Source organism: Cavia porcellus, unplaced genomic scaffold (assembly GCF_034190915.1).
Source record: "Cavia porcellus strain 051 isolate PalLab524CR breed Dunkin Hartley unplaced genomic scaffold, mCavPor4.1 scaffold_30, whole genome shotgun sequence".
Classification (NCBI taxonomy): Eukaryota; Metazoa; Chordata; class Mammalia; order Rodentia; family Caviidae; genus Cavia; species Cavia porcellus.
In genome coordinates, this window is record NW_026947513.1 from 26,098,721 (window position 1) to 26,125,834 (window position 27,114).

Sequence of the window (27,114 nt, forward strand, 5' to 3'; positions counted from 1 at the left end):
TTCCAGTTGTACCTGGGCCAATATCCATTTAAATTCCCACCAGTTCTTTTCCTTAAGCTTTTCTGACTCTGAGCCAAGTAAATGTGTAGTTCCATAGTGATGGGGCACCAATTTTCTCTCAAGGTCATTGCAGCGCTTTAGTTAGAGACAGTGACAAACAGGTGCAATGTTCCAATCTGAAATACTGATTGCAGTGTATCTTTACAATTCTAGTTGGCCCTAGCTATTCCCTACTTCAAATGCAGCTTTCCTCTACTTAGACTGTGTTTTCTATCAGACACAGAGTAACTGCTTTGTAAAGGTTTCTTTACCACCTACTGCAGTTATTTTCATTCCAATTTCCACAAGTAATCCTATATTCTATACTACTTGTGTTGGTTCTGTCTCTGTTTAAATCTTGACTGATGCAATTAGCATGCAAAATATACAAAATACTTCCATAATGAATAGAAAAGTAGAAAAAAACCCAGAACAAATAAAATTTATAGAACAGAAAAAAGTAGGATGCAAAACAGTAAGTCCAAACTCATCAGTTAACAGAAAAACATATATTAATTAGGAACTACTATTTAATACTTACCAAATGAGCAAAATATTAAAATTTCTGACCAAACTAACATTACACTTTGGAGAATGATTCTGAATACTACAAAAGCCAACCAGTTTCACATGAAGGCAGGACATCAGAATTCTTAAATGGTAACATGGTAAGGGGCACCTGTAACATCCTTTTTCTAGAAAATAATGACAACAAATATGTATTTGAGTTTGAGGAACAAACACTTTGAAGTTGGTCATTCAGTAGGAGGGAGGAAACGTATCTGTTGCTACTGTCATATACAGCCCTTTTCTTTCCCAGTGATATCTGTTATCAGGTAATCATCCCCTTGTATATTCTCTGCCCCTTGTCCATGGGCTTGGGTTTATTTCTAGTGAACAGATTACAGTAAAGGTAAAATGATATTACTTGTAAGATTAAGACACAAAGTGTGGCTTCTGGCCTGAGAGTCACTGTTGACACAGGGATGAGCTACCCTATGGAGACACACACATTACAAAAATCTGTCATATCAGCCAAATCCAACAAACCCTCAAGGCCAGCCAACAACCATATGAATGAGTTTGGCTATGCATTATCTCTTAGTTGTGCCTTGAAATGATTGTAGCCCTGCCCAACACTGTAGAAATATGAACTCCTACACTACAGCGTGCAACCAAGTCATACTCAGATTCCTATCCCACAAACTGAGTTTATAGAGGCTTTAAGCCTCTACATTTTGGATAATTTATTAAATGGCAATAAAAATATGATCTGATAATCACTGCAAATCAGTAATTGCAGTAGTAAACAATTTCATATTTTAAAATGCCTAAGGATTCTAAACTACCTAAAGTCAACAAATAATGCATTGATTCAGGTTACTAGAAAGTCTAATACATCACGGCCTATTCAAAGGACAAAATCAAGAAAAGCACACCCAAAACTATGCTTTTATACAGTTTTCACAAAAACAATAAATAAATATGTAAATAAATAAGCAAAATATATCTAATATCAGGTGACAATAGACATCGAGAAAAATAAAGAGGTAAAACAGAAAAATCCAGTCCAAAAGAGTACAATTTAAAAAAAAAAGAGTAGAATTAAAAAAGTAGGCAAAGATCCTTTATGAACAAAACCAAAAAAAGTGTGAGGCAGTGAGTCATACATAAAACTGGAGAAGCACATCCTACACAGGGGAAAGGAAGTGCTAATGGAAACATCTTGATATAGGAGGTAAAAACTAGTGAGTATAGCACATACAGGATTGAGCACCTTGCTGTGAACTTCAGCTTTGACTGTGAAAGAAATGGAGAGCTGCCAGGTTTTGAAGATGAGAAGGAGCATCCCTAGACAATGTTTTAAGGGACTATCCCAGCTGTTACACTGCCAAAGACTGGGGTGTTAGGTTTGTAGTATATATGCCTAGGGAGATAGTCAATAAACAAGCAAGGACAGTATTTAGAAAATTTGTATAACAACTCCAATGAGTATACTCTAGTGAGTGGTTCAGATAAGGGTAGAGAAGGATGTGAAAAATGGTCACCTCTTGAAAATATTTAAGAAGAATATTCTGTAAGATTTGTTAGCAAATTAATTTTATTCATAAGGGACATGTATGTGTACATCCAAAGATGAATACTTGGGGTAAGCCATAAACCAGACTTTATTAATTCTACTTTTAAATATTTGTTATTCATAATCCTCTAAAATCTATATTCAGTCTTACATAGCATTGAATTCAGGCACTAAAATGAGTATTTATAATGATTTTATAATTTCAAACATGTTTTATTTCTTTAGTTGTGTTTTCTTAAATGAACAGTAGAATGTGTATATAACAAGTTGGGTTTGAAACACTTCTGTTTTATATTAATGGTGGTAATTACATTTCTTTCCACTCTTTTGGGGTAACTCGGCCAACAGGAGATGGGTTCCACACTATTCCCATCTGTGTAGTTAAAAACACCCATGTAGCAGCACAGAAAATGGTTCCACCAGCTAGCACAGTACTGCCGTATTTGTCATGAAAATTCGATGACTGCTTCAGATGGGCCTGTCTTGCGGCAATTTGCAGAATGCTTCCACTCTTTCGAATATTGAGTAGTGCATATTTGGCCAAGGGAAACATTATAAAGGTGTGATAGGATTGCAGTTGATTGCAGTTATGGTCTATTTTGTTGCCCTCAGGCCTGGGAAAACAAAAAATAGCAACATCATTAGATCTGCGTTGTTTGAGTTTTGATATCAAAAACTAAACTCTACCACTCACTACTTAGGCAGCTATTTAACTCTTTACCTCACTGTTAAGTTGAGATAATAATGTCCAACATGAAGGAGTGTTATGACTATAATATGAAGTATATAAACCAATGAAGTAAATGTACAGTAAGTTTTAGCTTTAGTACTCTTCCCAAACAACTAATAGTTGGGTCTAGAGTTAAACTTCAAACATACTAGCATGTCTAAAATGGCTATGAAACAGTTTCAACTTGTCCATTAGTCTAATGCTCTAACTTCTATCAATAATTTTGTTTTATTTTGTTTTTGAAACAGGGTGTTGCATAGTTAAGGCTGGCCTTGAGCTCAAAATGCAGCCCAGGCTGGTCTTGAACTTGCAGCAATCTTCCTGTCTCATCCTCTGGAATTCTGGGATTACAGGAATGTGCCATTACATCTTGCTAACTATAAACTCTTAGAGTTTCAGTTAGATTATAAGCCATTCAAAGTGTATGTCACTGATGCATCCTGCCTCAAGCTTTCATTTCTCCCTCCTATTTAAACCCTTCCTTCTCTGTTGGCCATCATCCTCTTGGTAAAATTCTACCTGCCTTTTGAATCCCATCTGAGAATCACTACTTCTGTGAAACATTTCTCAAATTTTCCTAGACTAACTTAAGTGCCCTGGGCTCTGGGCTCTCACACCCAATGAGAGAAAGGTTATAAAAAGTGCAATAGCCCAGAGGAGGGGATTATTCTAAGCTTTCTAAAACACTTTTGTTTCATATAAAAATTGAAAAGAAAGTACAGAGTTCCAAAATACTCTCTCACTCAATATACCTACAACGTCCTAGATACTAGTACCTTCTACCAGAATGATACATTTGTTGTAACTGACAGACCTATACATTCATCATTATCATCCAAAACTGGTATTTTACATGAAGGTTCACTCTTAATGTTGTATATTCTTTGCATTTTTGACAAACATGCAATGACATGTATATACCATCACAATATTTTACAGAGTGGTTTCACTGCCCTGAAAAATCTTGGCTACTTCTGTCTATTCACCTTTGCTATCCACTAACTGCTGTCAATCACTGTTCTTTATAATGAAACCACACTTTTGCTCTTTCCAGAATGTCATACAGTTGGAATTACACAGCATGAGCCTTTTTAGATTGGCTTCTTTTACTTATTTCTATGCATATAAGTTTTTTCCCTGTCTTTTCAGAACTTGCTAGCTCATATCTTTTTAATGGTGAACAACATTTCATTGTCTGGATATACCAGTTTATTTCTCTATTTTCTTACTGAAGAACATCGGGGTTGCTTCCAAGTTTTGACAATCATGAATAAAGCTGCCAAACGTGTGTGCAGGTTTTTGGGTGGATGCAAGTTTTCAACAAATTCAGATAAATATCAAAGCGCATGACTGATGGATCATAAGGCTGTGATATGTTTAGGTTTTTAAGAAGCTGTCTGAAACTGTGTATCAAAGTTGTATTAGTTTACATACCTCCCAGCAACAAATGAAAACTCCTGTTGTTCCTTATCTTTACTAACACTGATAGTAAGTGCTCATGTTTTTGAATTTTGCCTAGCAGTTGTATAGGTTGTTTAATTTGCAAGTGCCTAATTCACTTATTACAGTATCTTTTCATATGCTTATCTACTCCCCTTGGTAAGGTGTCTTTTATCATTTCTTTTTTGCTGAAACATAAAATTTCTTTGTATATTTTAAATAACAATCCTTTATCTGTTTTTTGTAAATACTTTCTCATAGTTTAAGACTTGCTTTGTCATTTGAAATTTTCTTTTTTATTCTCTTCCAATATACCATAAGGTCTCCAAAGCCAAAATAAATTTCCACATAAAGCAGACTGTCACAGATGCACAAAATTTTAAAATAATCCAAAATATAAATGAATATAAGTATTCTCATAAAAAATTAAAATAAACACCAAGAACTAGTTAAACTAAATCAGATGTGAATTTCTTAGTAGTTCTCATGATTTTATTTCTTAGGTTGTTACAAAAAAATAAGAAATCTAGAAGCAGAAACACACTGAAGAATTCTGTTGATTTCTTTTTCTTAGTACAAGCTGTCAAACAGTGCTCAAGGCCTTTACAATGATAAATGTTAACTACAGCCCAAATGTAGTCAACACATACACAAAAAGGCGTGAGGTTAGTCCTTGCAAACTTGTAACTGTTCACTGAGATTTGCTAACCTAAAAGACTCTATGCCCAACTTAGAAACAAGACCTTAAGACTCGCTTTTGCTTCCTACCGTGTAAGTGGTACTCTTCAAGAGTGTGATAAATAAGGCAAAGCAGAGCCAACTTTATTTCTTCTGAAGTTCCAGTCAAAGTAATTCCTTGTTAGTCATGAATCTCCCCACCAAAAGCCACAAAGTTTTCATTCAAACTGAATTCAGAGTAATCTGAAGGTAAAATGAGTTATGGTATGATAGTGTACCCTTAATCCAATATGAAAGCACTTTATGCCACCTATGTTTTTAGTCTTTATTAGGAAGGCAGATGCAGAGAATAACTCATAATAACTAATATCTCTGGTGGGGCATTAATGCATGCTTACCATTTTATGATAAATTGCCTTCATTACTCCTATCCTCAAAATGCTAAGTTGAAAATTTGCTTCTGGTAACACTGAGTGTATTCCATAGTAGCTTAGTTGATCCTTTTATACCTTTTATATTCTTGCATCTTTAAAGCTTTTCCCCAACTAATTCTAAATTTTCTTGTAATAATACATGTCTATTAAGAATTTTCCTTCAGGAAGTCTTTGTGTAGTTAATATTTCACCCTAAAAAACTAAAGTAGTTTCATTTCATCAGTTTGTCTCAACTGCCTTCACATTTACTTTGTACCTACCTTTGTTAATAAAATACATCACATGAAATTCACTGATTAGAGCAACTATCCAAATTGCTTCATTCCTCATGACCCACTTTTATAATAATTATTGTGCGATCAGTTAAGTTCTAATCCTATTATTCAAATAGTTAAAACTACAGGTTATAATATCCATAGGAAGTATAAAAAAGGATAAAAACAGACTACAAAGAGAAGAAGACAGGTATTTCTCTAGATAATAAGAACAAAGTAAAGGTTTCCTCGTGCCTGTAGCAATAAAATAAAAAAGTTCTGAATGAATATAAATTGTTAAAGTCAATGAAGTATCCTATGATGATAAAAACGAAAACTTGATTGATCACCTATCTTATACACTAATGCTGAAGTTCAGTTAAAAAAAAAAAAAACTAATACAGGACCTCAATTGAACTGCATGCAGAAATTATACAGATTTTAAATTTATTTGAAACTGTAATTTCAAATCAAAAAAGCCCATAAAAGTAAGTCTAGAGAGAAAAGTAACATTCAATGAGCATATATATATGCGCAAGCATTGTGTTAGAAATTTGCACATTTGCAATTTTGGTATAGGAAGTTGATTGTCTCTATTTTATACACAAGAACAAATGGCAGTACAGGACATGAACAAACACCCTATGATTTTAAATATATTAAAATATATTAACTCTCAGAGTACTGGAAAATAAAGCAAACTGAAAATTAGTGTTACTATCTATTACAATTTATAACTATAAATCCCTTCAAAGCCTCATGAACTTACAGCAGAGGCTTTTGGCTGGATCATGGGTGTCTGATACTGGATTATGGGTGCATGAAAACTGAGTTAGTACACTGATTGGCTTTCCATGGCTCTGGATGTGGATGGAGGTGTCACCAACCAAAAGGCCTATAACCTGAATGGAATAAAAAAGAAAGGGAGGTGTGCTGGTTCCTGTCTCTTGCCTGCTACACTATGTACTATTTCTTTCCTGCCATGCTACTTTTCCATACTGCCCTCTTTTGGAACCAGCCAACTATGGACTGATACCTCTACACACCATGGGCTAAAATAAATCTTTCTTCCTTTAACTTATGGCAGTGAATATTTTCTCCCAACAATGAGAAAGTAACTAACACACTACCAGAGATGACCCTTTCATTACAATGCTTGTTACAGTTTTTTACATTCACTCTGTGTCAGGGCCTGGGCTTGGGGCCATGGTACAACCACTTCTCTCAACATATGTATGGTGTACTAAAGGAATGCACAGTTTGTCAAATCTAAGGAAGGAGATAACTTACAGATGAGCACAGACTGTCTAGTGAGAACAAGAAGTGAACTTTTCAATCTAGGAATTGTTTAGATGAGTAAATACCTAGGCTACAACTTTGAAAGATGATTCAGAAACAAATAAAAAATGGAGAGAAAATTCATAAATGAAACAGTGAAAGCATAAGCACAAAATCATGAATAGCATGGAGACAGAGCAATCTGGTGAGCTCAATACCACCTGATAATAAGTATTGAAGCAACAAATGTTCAACACACAAATTTTTAGAGACGTAGAAAGAACACTCTGTGGACATTATAAGCTTTGCTATGGCATTTAGACTCAATTCTACATGTCAGTGGTCCCCATTATTGAATAAACAGTCTTCAAAATCATACAATTCACTGTGAGTTAATTAGATGTTTTAGTATTCTGAAGTTTTACTTTCATGAAAATATACAAATGTAAGAAAATTATATGAAACCTGAAGATGTTACCAAAAGATTTCTACTGTTGCTATTTATCATGCATGTGACAATTTTGCTATAGGTTAATGTAAAAGAATTGGAACAACTTTAATAATTAAATAATGTATTAAGAACAGAGACAAAATAAAATAGAAAAACTGCATTTTATCAAACCTTACCCTATGGCACAGACATGTGGAAAAAAAGGAATTATGATCACTCTAGCAGTGTTGGCATTTTAGAACAATATGAACTGTTAAGTAATGTGTCTAATTTGTATTTGTTTTAAATAGCTTAGTTCCCTTCTTTCTGTAAAATATGTTTGACGCTATAGTTGTATACAAGCCTTAGATACACAAAAGTTTAATTTGGTTTCAAACTGATATGTAGGTGGTTTTATAATAAAATTATTTCAGATGATATCATATATATGAAAAGTTTCTCCTTTAAAAAGATTCTACAGGAGCCAGGGATGTAGCTCAGTAGCACAGTGCCTTACCTGGCAAGCGTGAGGTTGTGAATTTGAATCCCATACCAAAAAAAAAAAAAAAAAAAAAAAAAAAAAAAAAAAAAAAAAAAATCTACACAAAACAAGTCAGAGAAACATTGCTGAAAAAGAGGAGAAACTAGGTACTGGTGTAACAATAAAAAGGTTATACTAGCGAAAAATCTGGGAGAAAAATGTGCTTTGTAAAAATAACTTAGATGGAGAATGATTCGTGAAGTGGTAAAAATGGAAAAAAATTAAAATGCTAAGCAATAGTGAAGTATTTACTGTAACGCCTTGTATGATGAAGACAGAACTACTTCTACAAGATACAGAAATAATAGAACTAAAGAATATAAAGATAAAACAAGTTTATTTAACAATTGTTATTCTAACTAAACTGAAAATTCAAATCAATCTCTTGGTTAAGATTTCAGCTAAAACTTCTGTCTCAATTTCCATTCAAAATAAGTAGACACTGACACTAGTTTATACTGCCTTTAGAGATTCAGAATATGAGCGATTTAGGCATAGAATATCAAAGCACACATAATGGAGACACTCTAGAAATAAGCAAGTTTATATGACTGCATGGAAGAGAAAAATCTAGTCTAAGTGTATCCCAATATATATCAACAAATGAACAAATGGCCCTCAGTATCTCAAAGTAATGATGCACATGAAAGGATTAAGTATTATCAGGACTTACAATTTTGACACAATTGACACAACGGTCCCGTTTTGATGGTGGTGGTTGGAGCAATCCTGTGTTTATCATTCTACTCAACAGAAAAGGTAAATTGCAAAGCCATACAGCCTACCATTCCCACAACGGAATTCCAAAAGGTTGCCTGTCAGTATTTTTCCCTGAACTAAGCTCAGTATTTAAAGAGTTATGCAGGGGCTGGGGATTTAGCTCAGCGGCATAAGCGCCTGCCTTGCAAGCAGGCAGTCCTGAGTTCAATCCCTGGTACTGATAAAAAATGAAAAAGACAAAAAAAAAAAAAAAAAAAAAAAAGTTATGCAGTACAAAAATGTAGATGTCTCACATAAACCTATCTGAACCATATAATTGAAATGGTGAACTAATTTAGTTTTTCCCAAACCTATCTTAATGAGTCATCTGGAATATTTGTTACAAAATGCAGACTCCTGAGTCCAGGCATAGCCTGAGATCTGTATTTTGGATACAAGATCTCAGGAAAGTCTTATTTAAGACACGTTTATGGAACAGTAAATCAGATAATCTCTAAGGCACTATACAGTTCTAAAATTTTAAGCATTTACACAGTGGGAAAAACATTTTAGAAAGATCATTATTCTTTCAGGTTACTGAAATAGTACAGCAGTAATTGAATTCACTATCATGGTAATTTAGAAAGCTGTACATAAGTGACCTGAAAGAGGGATAGGATCCCTGGGAATAAATTAGTCAAAAGAAACATTTGGTATCATTCAAAATATTAAAGGCACTAGTAATCTTGATGTAATTTTGCACTAGTAATTTTGGTGGTGTATCATATAATGAAAGACACATTTTCAAATCTGAGACGCCTAGACTATATTATTCTATTGTAACTCCTTCATTTTCACCTACTTTTACTTCTACTTTTGTTTTTACAGCATTGGAATATCAATGCAAAATAAGAAACAACTGAAAGGTAATCTTGAAATGAAAGTGCATATTACCTGCAGTGCCTTTAGCTCATTTATGTATTTGTTAGTAAGAGTGTGATGTTCTTGGCGGGATTAAGTGTACACAGTGCAAAGTGTCTCCCACCAGGATACTTAAACTTTCAGCTGTTCAGAACAGGAAATATGCAAATCCTGCAAGAAGCAATGTTGCTGGTGGAAATCCTGAAAAACGGTGCTCTTTGATATGTAATAGCATCACCTTCTGACTCACTGAATTGGTATAGCATATAGCCATTTGCTTAAGGCTGTATTTTGTATCACTTTCTAAACCCTAGCAAGTTATATAAATGAATTCTATCTGAACAAATAAAAAGGCAGACTATAGCAATGAACTCACACAAGAGGAAAAAAAGGACTGAAGAATTTCTGAGTTGACGTCTTCCAATATGCAACACTACATGAAAAGTCAAAGTCTGTTAACATTTGCACTCTCACTCACATTCTTTCCATAGTCAAATTCTAAATGAATAGACCATATCTGTTCTATGGATACTAAAAGCATTCAATATCTACCCTCCAGATAAATATAGCATTCACTCAAGCATTTTCTTTCATGTACCGAATATTAATGTGATTAATTTATTAGGTATCCATAATACTTCAGTTACAAAGTTCTTTAATTTACATTAATTTTTTTCACCTTTTTTGAAAACTAAATAGAGGAGAAAACAATAACATAGACATTGAGAGCTTTTCTCCTTGTCATAATGAACTCAATGGCAAGACTGTACAATAATTATTGTTTTGCTTGTTATTAAATCTCAATCAGGCACATCATATTTCCTCCAATTGGATGTCCTAGTTATTTTTACATTATAATAAATTTGGAATATTGGAAATAGGTGATCTTGTAATTTTAGATAATGGAAGTTTTATGAAGTGGACTACCATGATTATACTCAACAAATTTTATACTGATTATCTTCTATGGCTTTTAGATTGTGTGTAGCCAAGCCTTGCAAGAATAGTTTATTTCAATTGTGCTCACAGGTCCAAACAACTGGTAAATGCAAAACATTCCTCTAACCTGATTGAGAAAACAAAAAGAAACCTTAACACGATGAATTTTAGAAACAAAGATTTTGTTGATAAAGTAATATAGGAAAACATTGAGAATGTGAGTCACATGGTCAAACCTGCAGTTAAGGCATTATAGTAAGTTCTTGACCTAGCAATGAGTTCTGCTCAGGAAGAATGTTGGATTGATTTGCAAGTCCAACAAAGTGAGTCTTATATACCTTTGATACAAACATGTAATACAAAGCATATGGAACCAAATATAAATACACAGCTAGTCTTCAACTGCATTATACTATGTACACTATCACACTGTACAATAAGCACACAGCAACACAACTGGTAGACTTGTGAGCTACTGTGATTTGTTTGCAACTAGCAATGTTACTAATGTTAAAGTTCACTGGTATCTATGAAAGTTCACAACTTGAATGGTCATGAATTAGAGACTTATTGTATATAGAAGCAAATTTCCATGGAAAGATGTCTACAGGCAATAAAATTTATGTATAAGGTTACAATAAAAGTTCCAATGAGAAACATTAAGGGAATGAATGTGTGCAGTTTGTTAATAAAAGTCCCAAAATACATTAATACCTTGGTATGGTCATATTTCTGCATGTAATTCTTGGCTTTGCAAAGCAAGACCACACTTCTTTTCCACTAGTTCTGTAGCTGAACCTCATGCCAATGGAATCTCAGAACTTACACATAAACAAGAATGCAAGAACTTACTTCTTGAACTTTAAAATAGCTAGACTTTCTAGCTCACTGCTAATTCCAATTTGTAAAGTGACCTCAAATAAGTATTTCCCAAGAAACATGTGCCCACTTCACTAGTTCTACTACAACTAGCAACTGCTATTGGAGGGAAAAAAAAGGATTCTAACATCATATAAGTTTAGGGAGAAAAAACCAAGATGATTAAAATTTTATTTTTATGAAGAAGTTTTCAAGCCTCTTTGTGTTAATAAAATGTGATTTCCTGAGAAGATGGCATACAGTGCTTTCCAAAATTGGCATGCCTTGAATGTGTGTGTGTGTGTGTGTGTGTGTGTGTGTGTGTGTGTGTGTCTATATGCTTGACACATATCCCCATAATTCATTGAGGTTTTCCAGAAAACAATTAGGGAAACATGAAATGATTCCCAGTGCTGTTGCTCTGGATTCTCAATGCTGTTGCAACATTACATCCATTCCCAGTGTCTTTATGGTTACATGATGCATTTTACAAAACAAATTATGTAGGAATTTTTAATACATGACTCAAGGAGTATAGAGTGTGTGATAAATCCAGGGTTTCTACTCATAGAAGCAATTAACTCTGGTCTTCATTATGTGATTCTAAATTGTGCAGTTTTAATATTTAAACAGAAGTTTCTCTTTCTCCACATCCACCTTTGGTCATTAAATACTCCAGGAATAGAAAGAAACAATGATTCTACAAAGGCCATTAGAGTTGCATGAATGACTCTTCATTGTATAATTTGGAACTTTCATTAAAAACCTTGAAAATGTACAAGTCATTTCTGCTTTTAATCTAAGCACATTACTGATATACTTAGGTAAAAGTAAAGAATCATTAAAATATTTAAGTTTTATATATCAAAGACATTTTAATTTTAAAACACACAATCTGTTTCCTTTAGGCCAACAGGGGTATAGTTTAGACTTAACTTCATGAAATTCCAAATTAAAATCACAATATTTAACAGTGAAAGTTAATCTCTTCCTCCTTGCTTCTGAAATCATTAAATTTTTGTATTTTCATTTTAGACATGTCTGCTCTCCTAAATTCCTCTCAAAGTACATCTGTAAACTAAACCATTATGGGGAAGGCTTTTATTATTGCCATCACCTGTACAACTTAGGGAACATTTGCAGAGAAATTCCATTTGGTGAGAAGAGCACTTCTCAGTACTGAAGTAGTAACTGTGGTATCTTTGTAAGTTGTTTATCAGTGCAGAGCTGTTTTTCAGAGTGACTTTTTCTTCTTTATAGTTTTCATAAAGAAGCCCTATTTGTTACAGGAAATACTACATTAAAATGCTCTCTTACTATTACTCCTAGTGTCCTACAAAAATAGCAACAGGTCTAAGAAATAACAGGCCTAAATCTATAATCATATTATTCTACCCTCAAACTAGTCCTTACCAATGGCTTCATCTCAGCAAACATCACCTGACCGAGTTAAATGCAGAAATATTTCTTGCTAGTTTCAATTTCCTAATGGTACTGAATGTATCAGTAGATTATTTTAATTTTGCATCTAAAAAACCTCAAATCTTCCAAGTTCTCTCTATCAAAAACTACCTTTCTAGCAGCACAATTTCTCTTCTGTACTTTCCTTAAATGATCTTCCTCAAACATACCTATACTCCACCTATTCTCTAAGCTGCTAACGACATCATCTTTTATTAGCAGAAACATAAATGTATCATGTCTACAAATTAAAAACATATCATCCTTGTGATAATTTACTTTCAAAATATTTCATGATAGCACACAGACATGTCGATAAATTAACTTCAATTTGTAGCATAAGGATTATTTACTAGCATTTGAAATACACTATTAGATATCCACATTTTAGGAGTGGCTATTACCCGCGTGTCATCCAATTATAGCTTATTATACTACAGAGCTTGCTAAATAGACTAAGGAAAGTTAGAAATATATTTTATTTGTAAGTACTATTCCACATATGTGGTTCACCAGAAAAGTGTATCAAGGCTTAATGCATTCACATTAATGAAGTATAAAATTAAGCAAGTATAGCAGCATGATACATTGGTAGCAGTCCCTTAGATCTACAGTTCTACTTTGTTGAGTTATTCTGCTGCATACAACATTGTGTTGTGTGATTTAGGTATCAGATTGGGTGCTCCTCCCACTAGAATATCATTGGGGTTGTCTTGATGTAAGGAGAGTATCAAACTACCTGGGAGAGAGGGTAGAGACTTCTATGAGCATATAGTCTTATGTATTCTTTATCTTCCAGCGCAAATATTTAGCAGAGTAAGTTTAGAAATTTACAGTGATACCACGTAGTATAAAAATTTTCTATATTTTGAGACCTATTCTAAATATTAAAAAGCATAGATTTTCCCTAAAAGAACCTAAAAGATCCGATAGTTTTAAGTCAAGACATAGTACCACTCAACAGTTTTTACTGCTTTTAGGAAAAATTTGTCAAGCTGGGGATGTAGCTCAGCAGGGCAGCACCTGCCTGCAAATCATGAGGTTATGGATTCAATTACAGATAAAAAAAAAAGAAAGAAAAAGAAAAAGAGATTTGTCTTCTTTATATGACTGTCTCAGTATGCTCAGACAACTGTAACAAATTAGTATTGAATGGCTTAACAACAGAAATTTATTTTTGCATAGGATTTAAAGGGTAAAATGTCCAAGTTTCAAGGTTCAGATACATGAATTTCTCTTATTGCCATGTAAATATTGCCTGGTTTCTCCCTGTGTCTTTAAATAGAAGAGAGACAGAGAAAGACAGAATGAGGGATGGGAGAGGAAAAGAAGATGAAGGAAGAAGAGGAGGAACAGGAAGAGGAGATGGAGGAAAGACAGGGAGAGAAAGAAGAAGAAGAGAGAATTCTGATGTCTCGTTATATGGGGACCAGCCCTGTTAGATTAGGGTTCCACTCTTATGACCTCACTTAACCATCTCCCCTTTAGAGGTTCTAGTTCAAAATAAACACACATGTGGCCAGGCATTCAATATGTGGGTTTTCTGGTGGATACATATATGCAGGCCATAACACTGATCTTTCAGCTTTCAAGATTTCTGGCCACTTAAGCAATATTCTCTCACTTATGCTATTCACTTTCCTAACCCAAGTTATCTACGGCTTTCTTTCAGTTTCTGGAACGCCTATTCCTTTTTTGCACTGAGTTTTTTACTCTTCCTTCAGATTTCAAATATCCTATCCTTCTGTTATCAGCTCATATTGTCTTCAAAGAGACATTTATATTCTTTCATTTATTATCACAACTAATTACAAATGACAAATTAGATACATCACATGCATTATTTGGCACTTTAATAGAAATTTACTAGTGTATGTTAGTTAATTATACAGAATATGGATATTTTTTGGAATTTTGCTAAAGTACACATGAACATTTTATACTTAGTGTTTGAAAGTATGACTAGTTTTTCACTCTATTTTTACATTAATAATTTAGTCTCATTTAACTTCTAACAGAAAATGCAGATGCTAATTATTGCCCTAATTTTAGAGTAGACACCAAAAATATTCTTATGCTATGCTGTTATTTATCACTTTGAATATTTATTGAAACAATGATAGATGGAATTCTCTGTTCACAGATCCTGCACAGTTCAATGGAAGAGTAAGTCATCCACAATCCAATATAATTATGAAATATGAGTTCTACAAAACTGCCAAGTGTTATAAAAATAGAAATAATAAAAAAATAAATTTTATATTACAGATGTGCTTGGAAAGGGGAGAAAATTCTAAGCAGAAGGTTCAACCCATGATGGCTATGAGAAGAATGCCGGCTACGAGTGAAGCATCATAAAGTGGATGGAGCCTAGCACCAAGTAAAGTGAGGAAAAATTATCAGAGATCTAATGCAGATCATTGAAAACTGCAAAGCGAATTTGAATGGTATTTATAAACATGCAATTCTATTGTCACTTTATTATGTAAACTTTTTTATAATATTTGTCTGTAAATACTGGAGAAATAGTCAAATTCATTAAAAATTTCTCTGTTACATGACAATCTATTTTATACATATTATTTTATAATGTTCTAAACCTAAAGGTATAAAACACATAAAAATTACAGAAATAAATGGGGACACAGTTGTTGGTGAGAAACTATAAACAATGACAAAGGAGATGGGACAAAGGATCTCAATATTAATAATTAAAATTTAAATTTAAATTAATGGGTTTACTGGCAGATAAGTCACAGCTGAAGGAAAAATTAGTGAAGAAATAATTGAGAATTCAGCAGCAAAACAAAGAAAACAAGGAAAAAACTTTTTAAAGGCTTTTTTTTTGGTTCAAATACCTAAAAAGATCTCAGAATCACTCAATGTAATGTAGATAAGTTATTGTATAATATTCCTAATTAGGCCTCCAAGGAACTTCCCTCTTTTACCTTTAAAAACCACTCTGGTCTTAACTGTTCAGTTACTTGAGCTGGCTGCAAATCAAATGCAAGAAAATTTCTTGGAAGGCAGATGAGCTATTTACATAGAAAGCTAAATGCTCTTCTAAGCAGGATCTCAGTTCTCCCCAACTAGAGAATTTTTGAGTAAAGAGAAAATGCATTAAAGAGAATGCCATGCTAGCAGAAGCCAGAGTTCCTTGAAAAATAGTACTTGTTCTATCTGTACAACATGCTTCTCAGCAAAATCGGTGGCAGGAGGCCACCTAAATGGTAGCAGCTAAAGTGTAATATAGCTTCCTGTTGTTTTCATGCAGCCAAGGTATCCATTAAAGAGCTGGCACAGCTTCCACAGGCACATTAAAAATGGCACTTACTAAATACACAATCTCCTCTTCCTTGCCCATACAGATTATGTTGCTTTAATTGGTCAATCATTCCTACTGTGTTCTGGTCCCAGGGCAAGTGAGAAAGTTGAACTGCTCCTGTATGTTATGGCAACATTTGCTCCTGACGAAGATATATGACATGGAATTAAGGCTGTGAGTGCACTCTCCTCAGGTTATTACTTCCTTTTATCACACTTTTTGCCTGAAATGTGAATGTTTGGACTCAATATCCCAAGCTTCTTGAAATTTGAAGGTTCACTCTTTTGCTCTAGGGAAATACAGATCTCTGCTGACCAGTATGATACACTCCTTTTTGTTTTGCCCTTATTAGACCCTTGGAAGTACTATGGATTTCAAATCAGCAGAGCCCAGGAGAAATCAGAAATTCTAATGATAGGTCACAAGTTGTTCAGTTGAGTGAATTAAAAATGATCTGAAAATTCCACTGTTCATTAAGGTGACTTATTGACCCCTTTCACTGCAACAGTCATTTTATTCATCTACTTTAAACTACTTTTTAAGGTTGCAAATAAACCCATGAACAGTATATCCCAGGTGCAAAATCCAAAAAAATTTAGACTTATCTCTGTGACTTATTTATCATCTAGGCTTTGGGCAGGCTGCAAACTCATTTGCTCTGTTTTCCATATGTAAACAAAGGTAATGTCTATTGTAGCTTAAGGAAAAATAATTCATAAAAGGTTTAAAATAGGTGTTAATGAAATATAATGTCCAGCAGAGAGAAAAGGGTTTTAGTTTGTCCACTGCATAAATCAACTCTAACAATAATATATCTCCTCTTATTTTTCTACTTAGTCACGTATTTAATGAGAATAAAGATTCTTTTATTTATATTTGAGTTTTTTAGGATCAACAAAGTTCCCTAGACCTACAGCAATGTTCCATCTCTCATGAGAGGGCTGACCCTAAGATGTGCCCATCCCACATAGGAGAGAGCAGACCTGCAGCAGGCGCTGGCAGTCACATACATACAATGCTAGACAGCAGTCCCAGAGTGGTGTCCCCAACCACATGAGAGTCCACACAACTGCTGACACTAAGTCCTACAGCCCATTGCCTTTGACAGGACACTCTATCTTATTTTTATTTCCTTCTCATATCCTATCAATTAATGTTTCTAATTTTGCTTTTTTTCCATTATCCAGTTCCCCATCCCTCTCTACATTTACTACTAGAATTACTAAAGCTTTATTAATTCCTAGCTAAAGTTTACTTATCTTTAATACAGAACTATTTTTATTAAAGGAAAAGTTGTTCTATTTAACAGCTGTTTACTGCAGGTCAATAGTGTATCAATATCGGGTTTGTCTCAGTGTTCATATAATAATTATAGATGTTACCCATAGGGACAAGGTGGTACTTTATTGGTCCTTAGGGCTTGTCAATATTCAGTTTGTACCTAATGCTATCATTGATCCTAATTTTATTACTATAGCTAAGGTGTCACAGCTGTTACTATTAAGAGATTTTGTTGAGATGCCATTATCTAGGTTTCCTAGAGGTCATTTAAAATACCATGGCCTATTTTAGGAGAACTGAGTATTGGGAAAACACACTGCAACTTACCATCTCAAATCAGTGGAGGTGGTTGGATTCTAAGACACAAGCAAAGGCCAGTACTTAGCCACACAACGAGAATACCACTGATGAGTAGACATTAACTGGAGTGGTCTCCATACAGTACTAGAAACAAATCTTTCCACTACAATAAACACAACAAGCCTCAATACAAAACAAACAAAGAGCATAAAAAGACAAGACAAAAATAAAACAACAAAAGAATGCCTCCCAAAACTCTCAACTCCCACAGAGATAATTCATGAGGCATCAAAGGGGAGGAAATCAAAAGCTACACATCCCAAAGTATCCATTTCGTTATCAGGGGATAATGAAAACAGAAAAATAATGCAATGGGCAAGACCATGGAGGATATAAAAATCAAGATACTGGATCAGTTAAAAAAATTTCAACAAGATTAAAGAAGACATAACTGAAAAGACAGAAAAGCTACAAAAGCATAAAACATTCAGCATAGAAAAAGAATTAGAATACATAAATGGAGTCCTAATAGAAATTCAAGAGAGGAAAATTATAGGGAAAGTGTGGAAAGCAGAAATGACCAATGTGAGGGGAGAATCTCAGAACTAGAAGACAGGGATATATATCATCAATGACCAATTAATGAGAGACATGTTAATAAGAAAAACAGGCCTACTAACTCCTAGAGGATGCAAAAAATAACTTAAGATTTATTGCAATTAATGAAAATTCAGAACATAGCACTAATTACATTAAAAAAAACTATTTAGTAAAATAACAGCGAAAAACTTTCCATATATGGGGAAAAAATTAAGACAGAAAAGTGATGTATACAAAATCCCAAGTAGCCACAATCAGAAAATAATTTTCTCATGACACATTTCAGTCAAAATTCAGAAATTCTAACACAAGAACACAGTATTAAAAATAGAAAAAAGCTTCAATCCATGGTACCAATAAAAAAAAAATAGAAAAAGCAATAAATAACAAAGAAAAATCCATCTTAATTACAGAAAATTTCTCAATACAAACTTCAAAGCCCTTGAGAGTTTTATAGTGAAGTGTTTCAGCACTGAAAGAAAACAAACTATCACGGACTAACATACTCTGCAAAATTATCTTTTGAAAGTAATGGATAAACAAAGTATTTTTACAATAAACTGCTCTTAAAAAATTTATGACCACCAAACCACCACTCCAAATAATTCCCAAGGATATCCTAAAAAGAAACAATGACATTAACAATGACAAAATGTCTAATAGAATGAATATAATAGGCAGGGTGAGCAGTTACATAGAAAAGAAAGACAGGGCTGGGGATTTAGCTCAGTGACGTAAGTGCCTGCCTGCCAGATACTAGGTCATGAGTTCTATCCCTGGTACCAAAAAAAAAAAAAAAAAAAAGAAAAGAAAAAGAAAAATAAAGAAAGAAATGAAAGTTGGAATCAACAATAGAAAAATAAGCTAATGACAGGAATAAGTCAATTTGCATTAGTAATACCTCTCAATGTTAAATATTTTATGTCCCCAATCAAAAGATACAAATTGGCAGAATGGATTAGGAAACAAAAATCAAATATTGTACTGTAAACAGGAAATACATTTTAGTCAAACAGAAACTCAAAGGCTAAAATTCAAATAATTGAAAATAATATTCCATGTGACACGAACCCCTACAAATGACAGACAACCTGAACTTCAAGCCAAAACAGATCAAAAGAAGCATTACATATCAAAGAAGGTCACTCTACATATTGAATAATGGAACAATCCAATAGGAAGAGGTAACAATTATTAACGTATGTGCATTAAACAAAAGTACACCCAACTTCAAAAATCAAATACTATTGGACATAAAAGATAAGCTAGCATAAACACAAGTATACTGGTGAATCTTAATATTCTATTATTACAAATAAATACATTAACTAGAGAAAAAGTCAGCAAATACTACAGTTGAACAAAACTTTGATACAAATTGACTTAATAGCTATCTACAGATTGTTCTACCAACCAACAGAACACACATTCTTTTCAGCAGCAAATGGAATTTTCCCCAAAATTGACCATATACTGGTCAATCTTAAGTAAATATAAAAGAACTGAAATGCTACCATTTATATTATCAGACTACAATATAATGAAATTGGAAGTCAATAACAAAAGAAAACACAAATTATACAAATGCATGGAAGCTACATAATACATTTATAACTAAACGATGGTTCCATAACAAATCAAGGAAGTAACAAGACAATTTCAAAAGCTAAAGCCATTACTGGAATTTATGGTACACAATAAAAACAATTCTAATATACCCATGAATGCACACACTATAAAAACATAGCAAGCCTAAACAAGTAATTTAATGATGTACTACAAGGTCCAAAAAAAAAAAATAACAATCCAAGCTCAAAGCTAGTACAAAGAAGATTATAAAGATCAGAACAAAAATCAATGAACACTTCACCAAAAAAAAATCACTGAATTAGTGAGTCTAAAACTTGGTTTTTTGAAAGAAAAAAAACAAACAAACAAAAAAAAAAACAGACAAAAGCTTAGGCAGTCAAAACAAAAAAAGGAGAGAAAAGACCCAAATCAAAGCAATTTGAAAATGAAAAATATGAAATCACAAAGGGCACTGTCAAAATTAAAAAATTACTAATAACACTTCACAAAGCTGTACTCCAATAAATTAGAGAATTTAGAAGAAATGGTTAGATTCTTATATATATGAAACGCCAAAACTGAAGTAAAAAGATTTTAAAACCCTGAACAATCCAGTAACAGACAATGAAACTGAAGAGTAACAACCTACGAACTAAGAAAAGCCTATGTCTACCTGCTGACTTCTACAAAATCTTCAGGGAACTTCTATCAGCAATGCTCCTCAAGTTTTGTAATGAAAATGAAAGAGAAAGGATGTTCTCAAAGTCATTTCCTGATTCCAAAACCAGACAAAGAGCTAACAAAATAAAAACAAGAAGTGCAGCTGTGCCTCAGTTCAGGAACTTAATCCAATCCTCAAATCTGGAAAAGATGATCACATTCATGGTGCTTGCAGGAAAGATGGCCATGGTCATGTTCATCAGCTGATGCAGAGTTCACAAAAACAAAAGTTTTGCTGAACACTTCTGTTTCTGAACCAATTTTTTTGCATACAAATACATTTGTCAACTGAATACCACTGTATAGACTAATTACTTTAATGAAAATGGAAGTGAAAATCTTCAGCAGTATACTGGCAAACAGAGTGCAATGTATCATCAAAAAATTCATATCTCATGACAAAACAGGCTTCATTTGAGGGATGCAAGGTTCAGTATACACAAATCAATGCATGTAATTCATCATACAAATAGAACAAGGACAAAGAAACACATAATCATTTCAATTGATGCAGAAAAGGCCACTGACAAAATACAACATTTTTTCATAAGACAAAAAAAAGGGTTGCAAATATAGCTCAGTGGTATAGTGCCTGCTTGGTAAGCATGAGGTCACAAGTTCAATTCCCAGTACAAAATAATAATAATAATAATAATAATAATAATAATAATGGAATAAAATAGGTATAGAAGGAACTTATTTCAATCTGATAAAATCCATTTATGACAAACCTTCTGCCAATTTCATATTAAATATGGGGGAAAAAAGCAAGCTTTCCCTCTAAAACCACAAACCAGATAAGGATATCCTCTCTAACCACTCTTTTTTAAGGTAGTATTTGAACATTAGCAAGAGCAATGAGTCAAGAAAAAGAAACAAAAAGAGACCCATATTGGAAAGGAAAAAGTCAAATTATCATTATTTGCAGATGACATGATTTTCTACACAGAACACCACCCAAAACACTCTTAAAACTGATAAATTCAATAATACAGTAAGATACAAAACACACAAAAATCAATAATGCTCATGTACACTTTTCCACTGAGAAACTAGAGAAAAATAACATCTGCAATAGGCCCATGCAAAATTAAATTCCTGGGAGTTAACCTAACTAAAGAAGTAAAAGACTTGTACAAAGAAAAGTATAGTGTTCTTAAGTAAAAAAAAGAATTGAGAAGGACATCAGAAACTAGACCAGATGTGCCTATAATCTCAATGACATGGACATGCCTGTAATCTCAACACTCAGCAGGCTGAGGCACACAGGCAGCTGCAAGTTCTAGGCCAGCCTGAACTGCCCAGTGAAACCCTATCTCAAAAACACCAAAAAAGGGGTGGGGATTTAGCTCAGCGGCATAAGTACCTGCCTTGCAAGCAGGTGGTCATGAGTTCGATCCCTGGTACCAATAAAAAGTAAAAAAAAAAGGCAAAATGACCATCTTTCCAAAATAGATATGAAGATTTAACACATCGTGATCAAAACTGCAACAACATTTATCATAGAACTAGAGAAAACAATCCTAAAAGTCATATAAAATTGGAAGAAACCAAGAATAGCAAACAATCCTGCATAAAAAGAGCAAAGCAGGCAGCATCACAATCCAAGACTTGAGGTTATGTTACAGTGCTCCAGTGATAAAAATGGGATGATACTGTTACAAAAGAAGACATGAAGATAAGTGAGGGAGGACGCAGCAACAATTCCAACTACTATTTGATGTTTGATAAAGGGGCCAAAAGCACACACTATGGGAAGGTATCCTCTTTACTAAATAGTTTTGGAAAAGCTGGCTATCCATGTGCAGAAGATTAAATCTAGTTCAACATTGCTCACTAAGTACTAAACTAAACTAAAAACAAAATGGATTTAAGAACTAAATGTTAAAACAGAAACACTTGCCAGGCGTGGTGGCATATGCCTGTATTCCAGCACTTGGGAGGTGGATGCAGGAAGACTGTTATGAATTTGAGGCCAGCCTGGGTTACATAGTGATGTCAAGGACAGTTTGAATTGCATACTGAAACACTGTCTCAAAAAAAAAAAAAAATTAACAAAATAACAACAATAACAGAAACAAGCTGCTGAAGGACAAAATAGGGAAAATTCTTGAATTCACAGGAATATGCAAGGACTTTCTGCACAAAACTCCAATTGCACAAGGAATAGTTCAGAGAAACAACAAACAGGATCATATTAAATTAAAAAGCTTCTATATCGCAAAAGAACCAACCAACAGAAGTAAAAAAAAAAAAAAAAAATTTGACAGCAATTCCAGAGGACTCATATCTAGAAAATATAAAGAACTAACAAAATTAGACCTCCTAAAATAAAAGACCCATTCATAAGAATAGGCAACTGAAATGAATAAGGAACATAAATAGACAAAACATACGTTAAAAAATGCTCAACCACATTGGCCAATAGAGAAATTTAAATTAAAATAGCACTGAGATTCTTAGAAATACGCACCATACCAACACTGAGCTACAAAGAAACATAAAAACTGAACACAGCATGATATGTAAGGAGATGAGTACATAAGAGACCCCAAACACTCCACTGAAAGACTGCCAAAGGTAATAAACAAATTCAGCAGCATAGCTGGATACAAAATCAACACTCAAAAATCAATAGAATTCCTGTACACAAACAAAAAACTTCATGAGAGAGAAATTATGGAAATATCACCTTTCACAATAGCATCTAAAAAGATGAAATACCTAGAAATCAATCTAACCAAGAATGTGAAAGACCTATATTCTGAAAATTATACTACTCTAAAAATGGATTGAAGAGGATATTAGAAAATGGAAGGATATTCCTTGCTCTTGATTAGGGAAGAACCAACATTGTGAAAATGGCCATATTCCCAAAACTGCTTCAATGCAATCACTATCAAAATACGATCAACATACCTTACAGATATAGAGAAAATATTCCTAAAATTCATCTGCAAACAGAAGAAACCTAGAATAGCAAAGGCGATTCTGGGCAACAAAGGCAAGACAGGAGACATCACAATTCTTGACTTGAAACTATACTACAAAGTCACAGTGACAAAATCAGCATGGTACTGGCAAAGAAATAGACCTGGGGATCAGTGGAACAGATTAGAACATGCAAACACAACTACAAAGACACTTGACAAAGAGGCTAAACAAGTTCACTGGAAAAAAGATCGCCTCTTTAATAAATGATGTTGGAAAAATTGGCTTTCAATATGCTGAAGATTAAAAATAGAGCCATGCCTATCACCACACACTAAACTAAAGCCAAAGTGAATCAAGGATCTAAATATTAAAACAGAAACACCAAGGAGGACAATGTAGGTAAAAATCTTGGAAACATAGGGGTAGAGAGAGAATTCATGAAAAAAAATGCAAACCACACGGTAAATACTTCAAAGAATCAACAACCGGGATCTCATATTACCAAAAAGGTTTTGCATTTCAAAAGAAATCACCAACAAAGTGAAAAGAAAACCCACAGAATGGGAAAGAATTTTAGTCAACAATCTCCAGACAAAGAATTTACATCCAGAACATATATAGAAATGAAAAACATCAAGGCTCCCAAATTCAAACACCCCCTCCAAAAACAAGCACATGAGATGAACACATAGTTCTCAGATGAAAATATACAAATGGCAAATAAATATATGAAGAAATGTTCACCATCACTGGTCATTGGAGAAATGCAAACTAAAACAGCTTTGAGATTTTATCTCACCCTGGAAAGAATGGCTGTCATGAAGAAAACAACTGATAACAAATGTTGGTGAGGATGTTGGGAAAAGGGAACACTTCTCCACTGTTGGTGGGAGTGCAGACCGGTGCAACCATTCCGGAAATCAGTAGGGGGATTCCTCAGAAGACTAGGATTGGTATGAATGGTATTTCCATTCAACCTAGATATTACTTTCTTGGGTATTCTCCCAGAAAAAATTGAAAAGATCATGTCACAGTGATATATGTGCACCCATGTTCATAGCAGCACAATTGTGATAGCTAATCTTGGAAACAACCAAAATGCCCATCAACCGCAGATTGTTTTTTAAAAATGTGGGATTTTTAAACAATGGAATACATTTCGGCTATTAAAAAGAATGGTCTTGAGGCCTTTATAGGTAAATGTAGGCAACTTGAGAATATCCTCATCAGTAAAATAAACAAGACTCAAAAATAATAACTGACAAAATAATATGATCCAAAAAGTTTAACAGATACTGTAAAAGTGGAAGGGAAGGAAAATGCTCAAAAGACACAATGGTATGTATAGTATGTAAGATAGATGATTATATTACTAAATTTCTATTAGATCATTGAACAGAAGAGATTGCACTGTCAGTGTTTGAGTGCCCAGCCACTTTATATGCTTTGATTTGTGACTTTAACAACTATTGTTAAGATGACAATATGTAATGTATAAACTAGTGATTTTGTGATTTTTTTTTGAATTCTGTATTCTACTTTTTACTCATTTTTTCTATTTTGCTTTTTTAAATTTTCGTTCTTTCTTTAAATAAAAATTTTTTAAATTTAAAAAATAAAAAAGGATATGTAAGGAGATGGATGGAATAAACAATAAAACCTTGCCAACAAAGAAAATGATGAGATTTACTAATTTTTCTGGTGAGTTTGGTCAGATACTTAAATAATTACTGTCAAGATTTTCCCGAACAATACAATAGGAGGACAAACTTCAAACTAACTTTATAAGGCAGCATTATGCTAAGACCAAGAGCAGAAACATACACTACAAGAAAAACAGTATATACACTAACATACCTGATATTACATAGACTGCTAATGTATTTATCAAAATACTAACAGCTCATATTCAGTGTCACATGATATATACCATGAAGAACCTTCAATTGAAATGTAAAAATGATTTAATATAGGCAAATTGATAAATACAATGTATCAGGGTGAAAATTGAAAATCATATAATTTAATGAACACATAGAAAGTACTAAAAATACATTACACACAGCATACATATCCTTGCACATGCACGCACACAAACAATATTATTCATCCATAAGAAAGTAAGTTTTTGCCATTTGTGATGACATGGAAGAAACTACATTCATAATACAGAAAGACAAATACTAGTTTCATCTCACTTATAGATGATATCTAGAAGTTGAACCTGTAGAATCAGAGAATATAATAATTGTCAAAGTGTAGAAGATATACACAGCATACACAATTTAAGTAACCATAGGCTTAAACCTCTAGAGATCAAAGGTACAATATGTATACTATAATTACTAGTTTGCTTATACTTACAAATTCTTAAGAGCAGACTAAAGGTTTTGTCATCTCACATAAAAATTGGTAACATTATGAATATGTTAACTAGATTGAAAGTAGCAATTATTTCAAAACATATAGACAGATAAATAGAACCACACATACCAAAATGTGTACCTTAAATGTATAATTTATTGGTTATAAAGTTGGGAATAGGAAAAGAAAATCAGAAGAAAGAGCAGAGAAAGGGAAGGAGAGAAAAAAAGGCAAGCAAAGAGATGAAAGAGAGAAATGTAAGAATAGGCAGTTTCTGTTAAGGTTGTTCAGCAGCATAAACAAAATCTAATATTTGGCCCTCATTTGCACAAAAGTACATTTTTAAAACTTACATGGATTGTTAAGGATTCATATGATGAAATTATACTGTCTTTACTCTTACACAATAGGATAATTTAGTGCTAATGTTTACTTAGTCCAGCATTAAGTTTACTTAGGCATAAAAGTACATGCTAGGGAACCAAACTACTAAAGAATTTTGTATAGTGACCCTTAAGCAGAAATATTTTTTGGCTACTGAATTTAGAAGACAGAGCACAGAATTGAAATCCATGGAAAATGGAAATAATGGAAAAAAGTCACCAATGTGCTAGAGGCTTTCTTATAAATTAAACAGCTAAAATTTTCACTTCAACAAAAAAATATGCAATTCATGTTCACATGAAACTTATGAAATATGATCTCTCCTTTTTCAACTTATTTGATTTTCCTTTCTAGATAGACACAGAGAAATAGAGTACTATTATAACTAACACTTGTGGTATAAAGATGAGAAAACAGCCTGACACTGTGTTTTAGCAGTGAGGAGAAAAAAAATAATACTGAAAAGCACGCTGAACTAGGAAATCATGTCTTCCCAAAAAAAAGAAAATACATTTGAATTCTTGCCTGTTAGAATTTAAACTAAGACTCTAGATCTAATTCTTAAGAAAAACAGAACATCTGGATCACCAATGTCAAATAGCTTAATTTATAACAGAATTAATTTCTAAATATACAATTTAGGGCAAAAGCATCAGATCTCAAAAGTATATGTAAATTCATGGACTATGACAAGACCCTTATCTAGTGATATGTTTAACCAGATAATGATCAAACTTAATTTCATGGAATCAAGTACAAAATATGATACCTTGAATGAGAAATGTATCTCCACTAATTCCTCATTCCATTATTCTCCTATGGACTGACCTTGAGTTTTGCTGTCAGGCTTTGAAT

General features: G+C 33.4%; 1 protein-coding gene across 2 annotated transcripts in view; it reads right to left on the bottom strand.

The window, feature by feature from the left end:
- Positions 1-2,137: 2,137 nt before the first annotated feature.
- LOC100719234 (cytochrome c oxidase subunit 7B, mitochondrial) overlaps positions 2,138-27,114 on the bottom strand; it is a 119,816-nt gene continuing 94,839 nt past the window's right edge. For both annotated transcript variants that reach the window (XM_003471565.3, XM_063240522.1), the window contains one exon: positions 2,138-2,733. In XM_003471565.3, the coding sequence (XP_003471613.1) occupies positions 2,427-2,672 (246 nt within the window). In that variant the 5' untranslated portion in view covers positions 2,673-2,733 and the 3' untranslated portion in view covers positions 2,138-2,426. The remainder of the gene's footprint in view (positions 2,734-27,114) is intronic.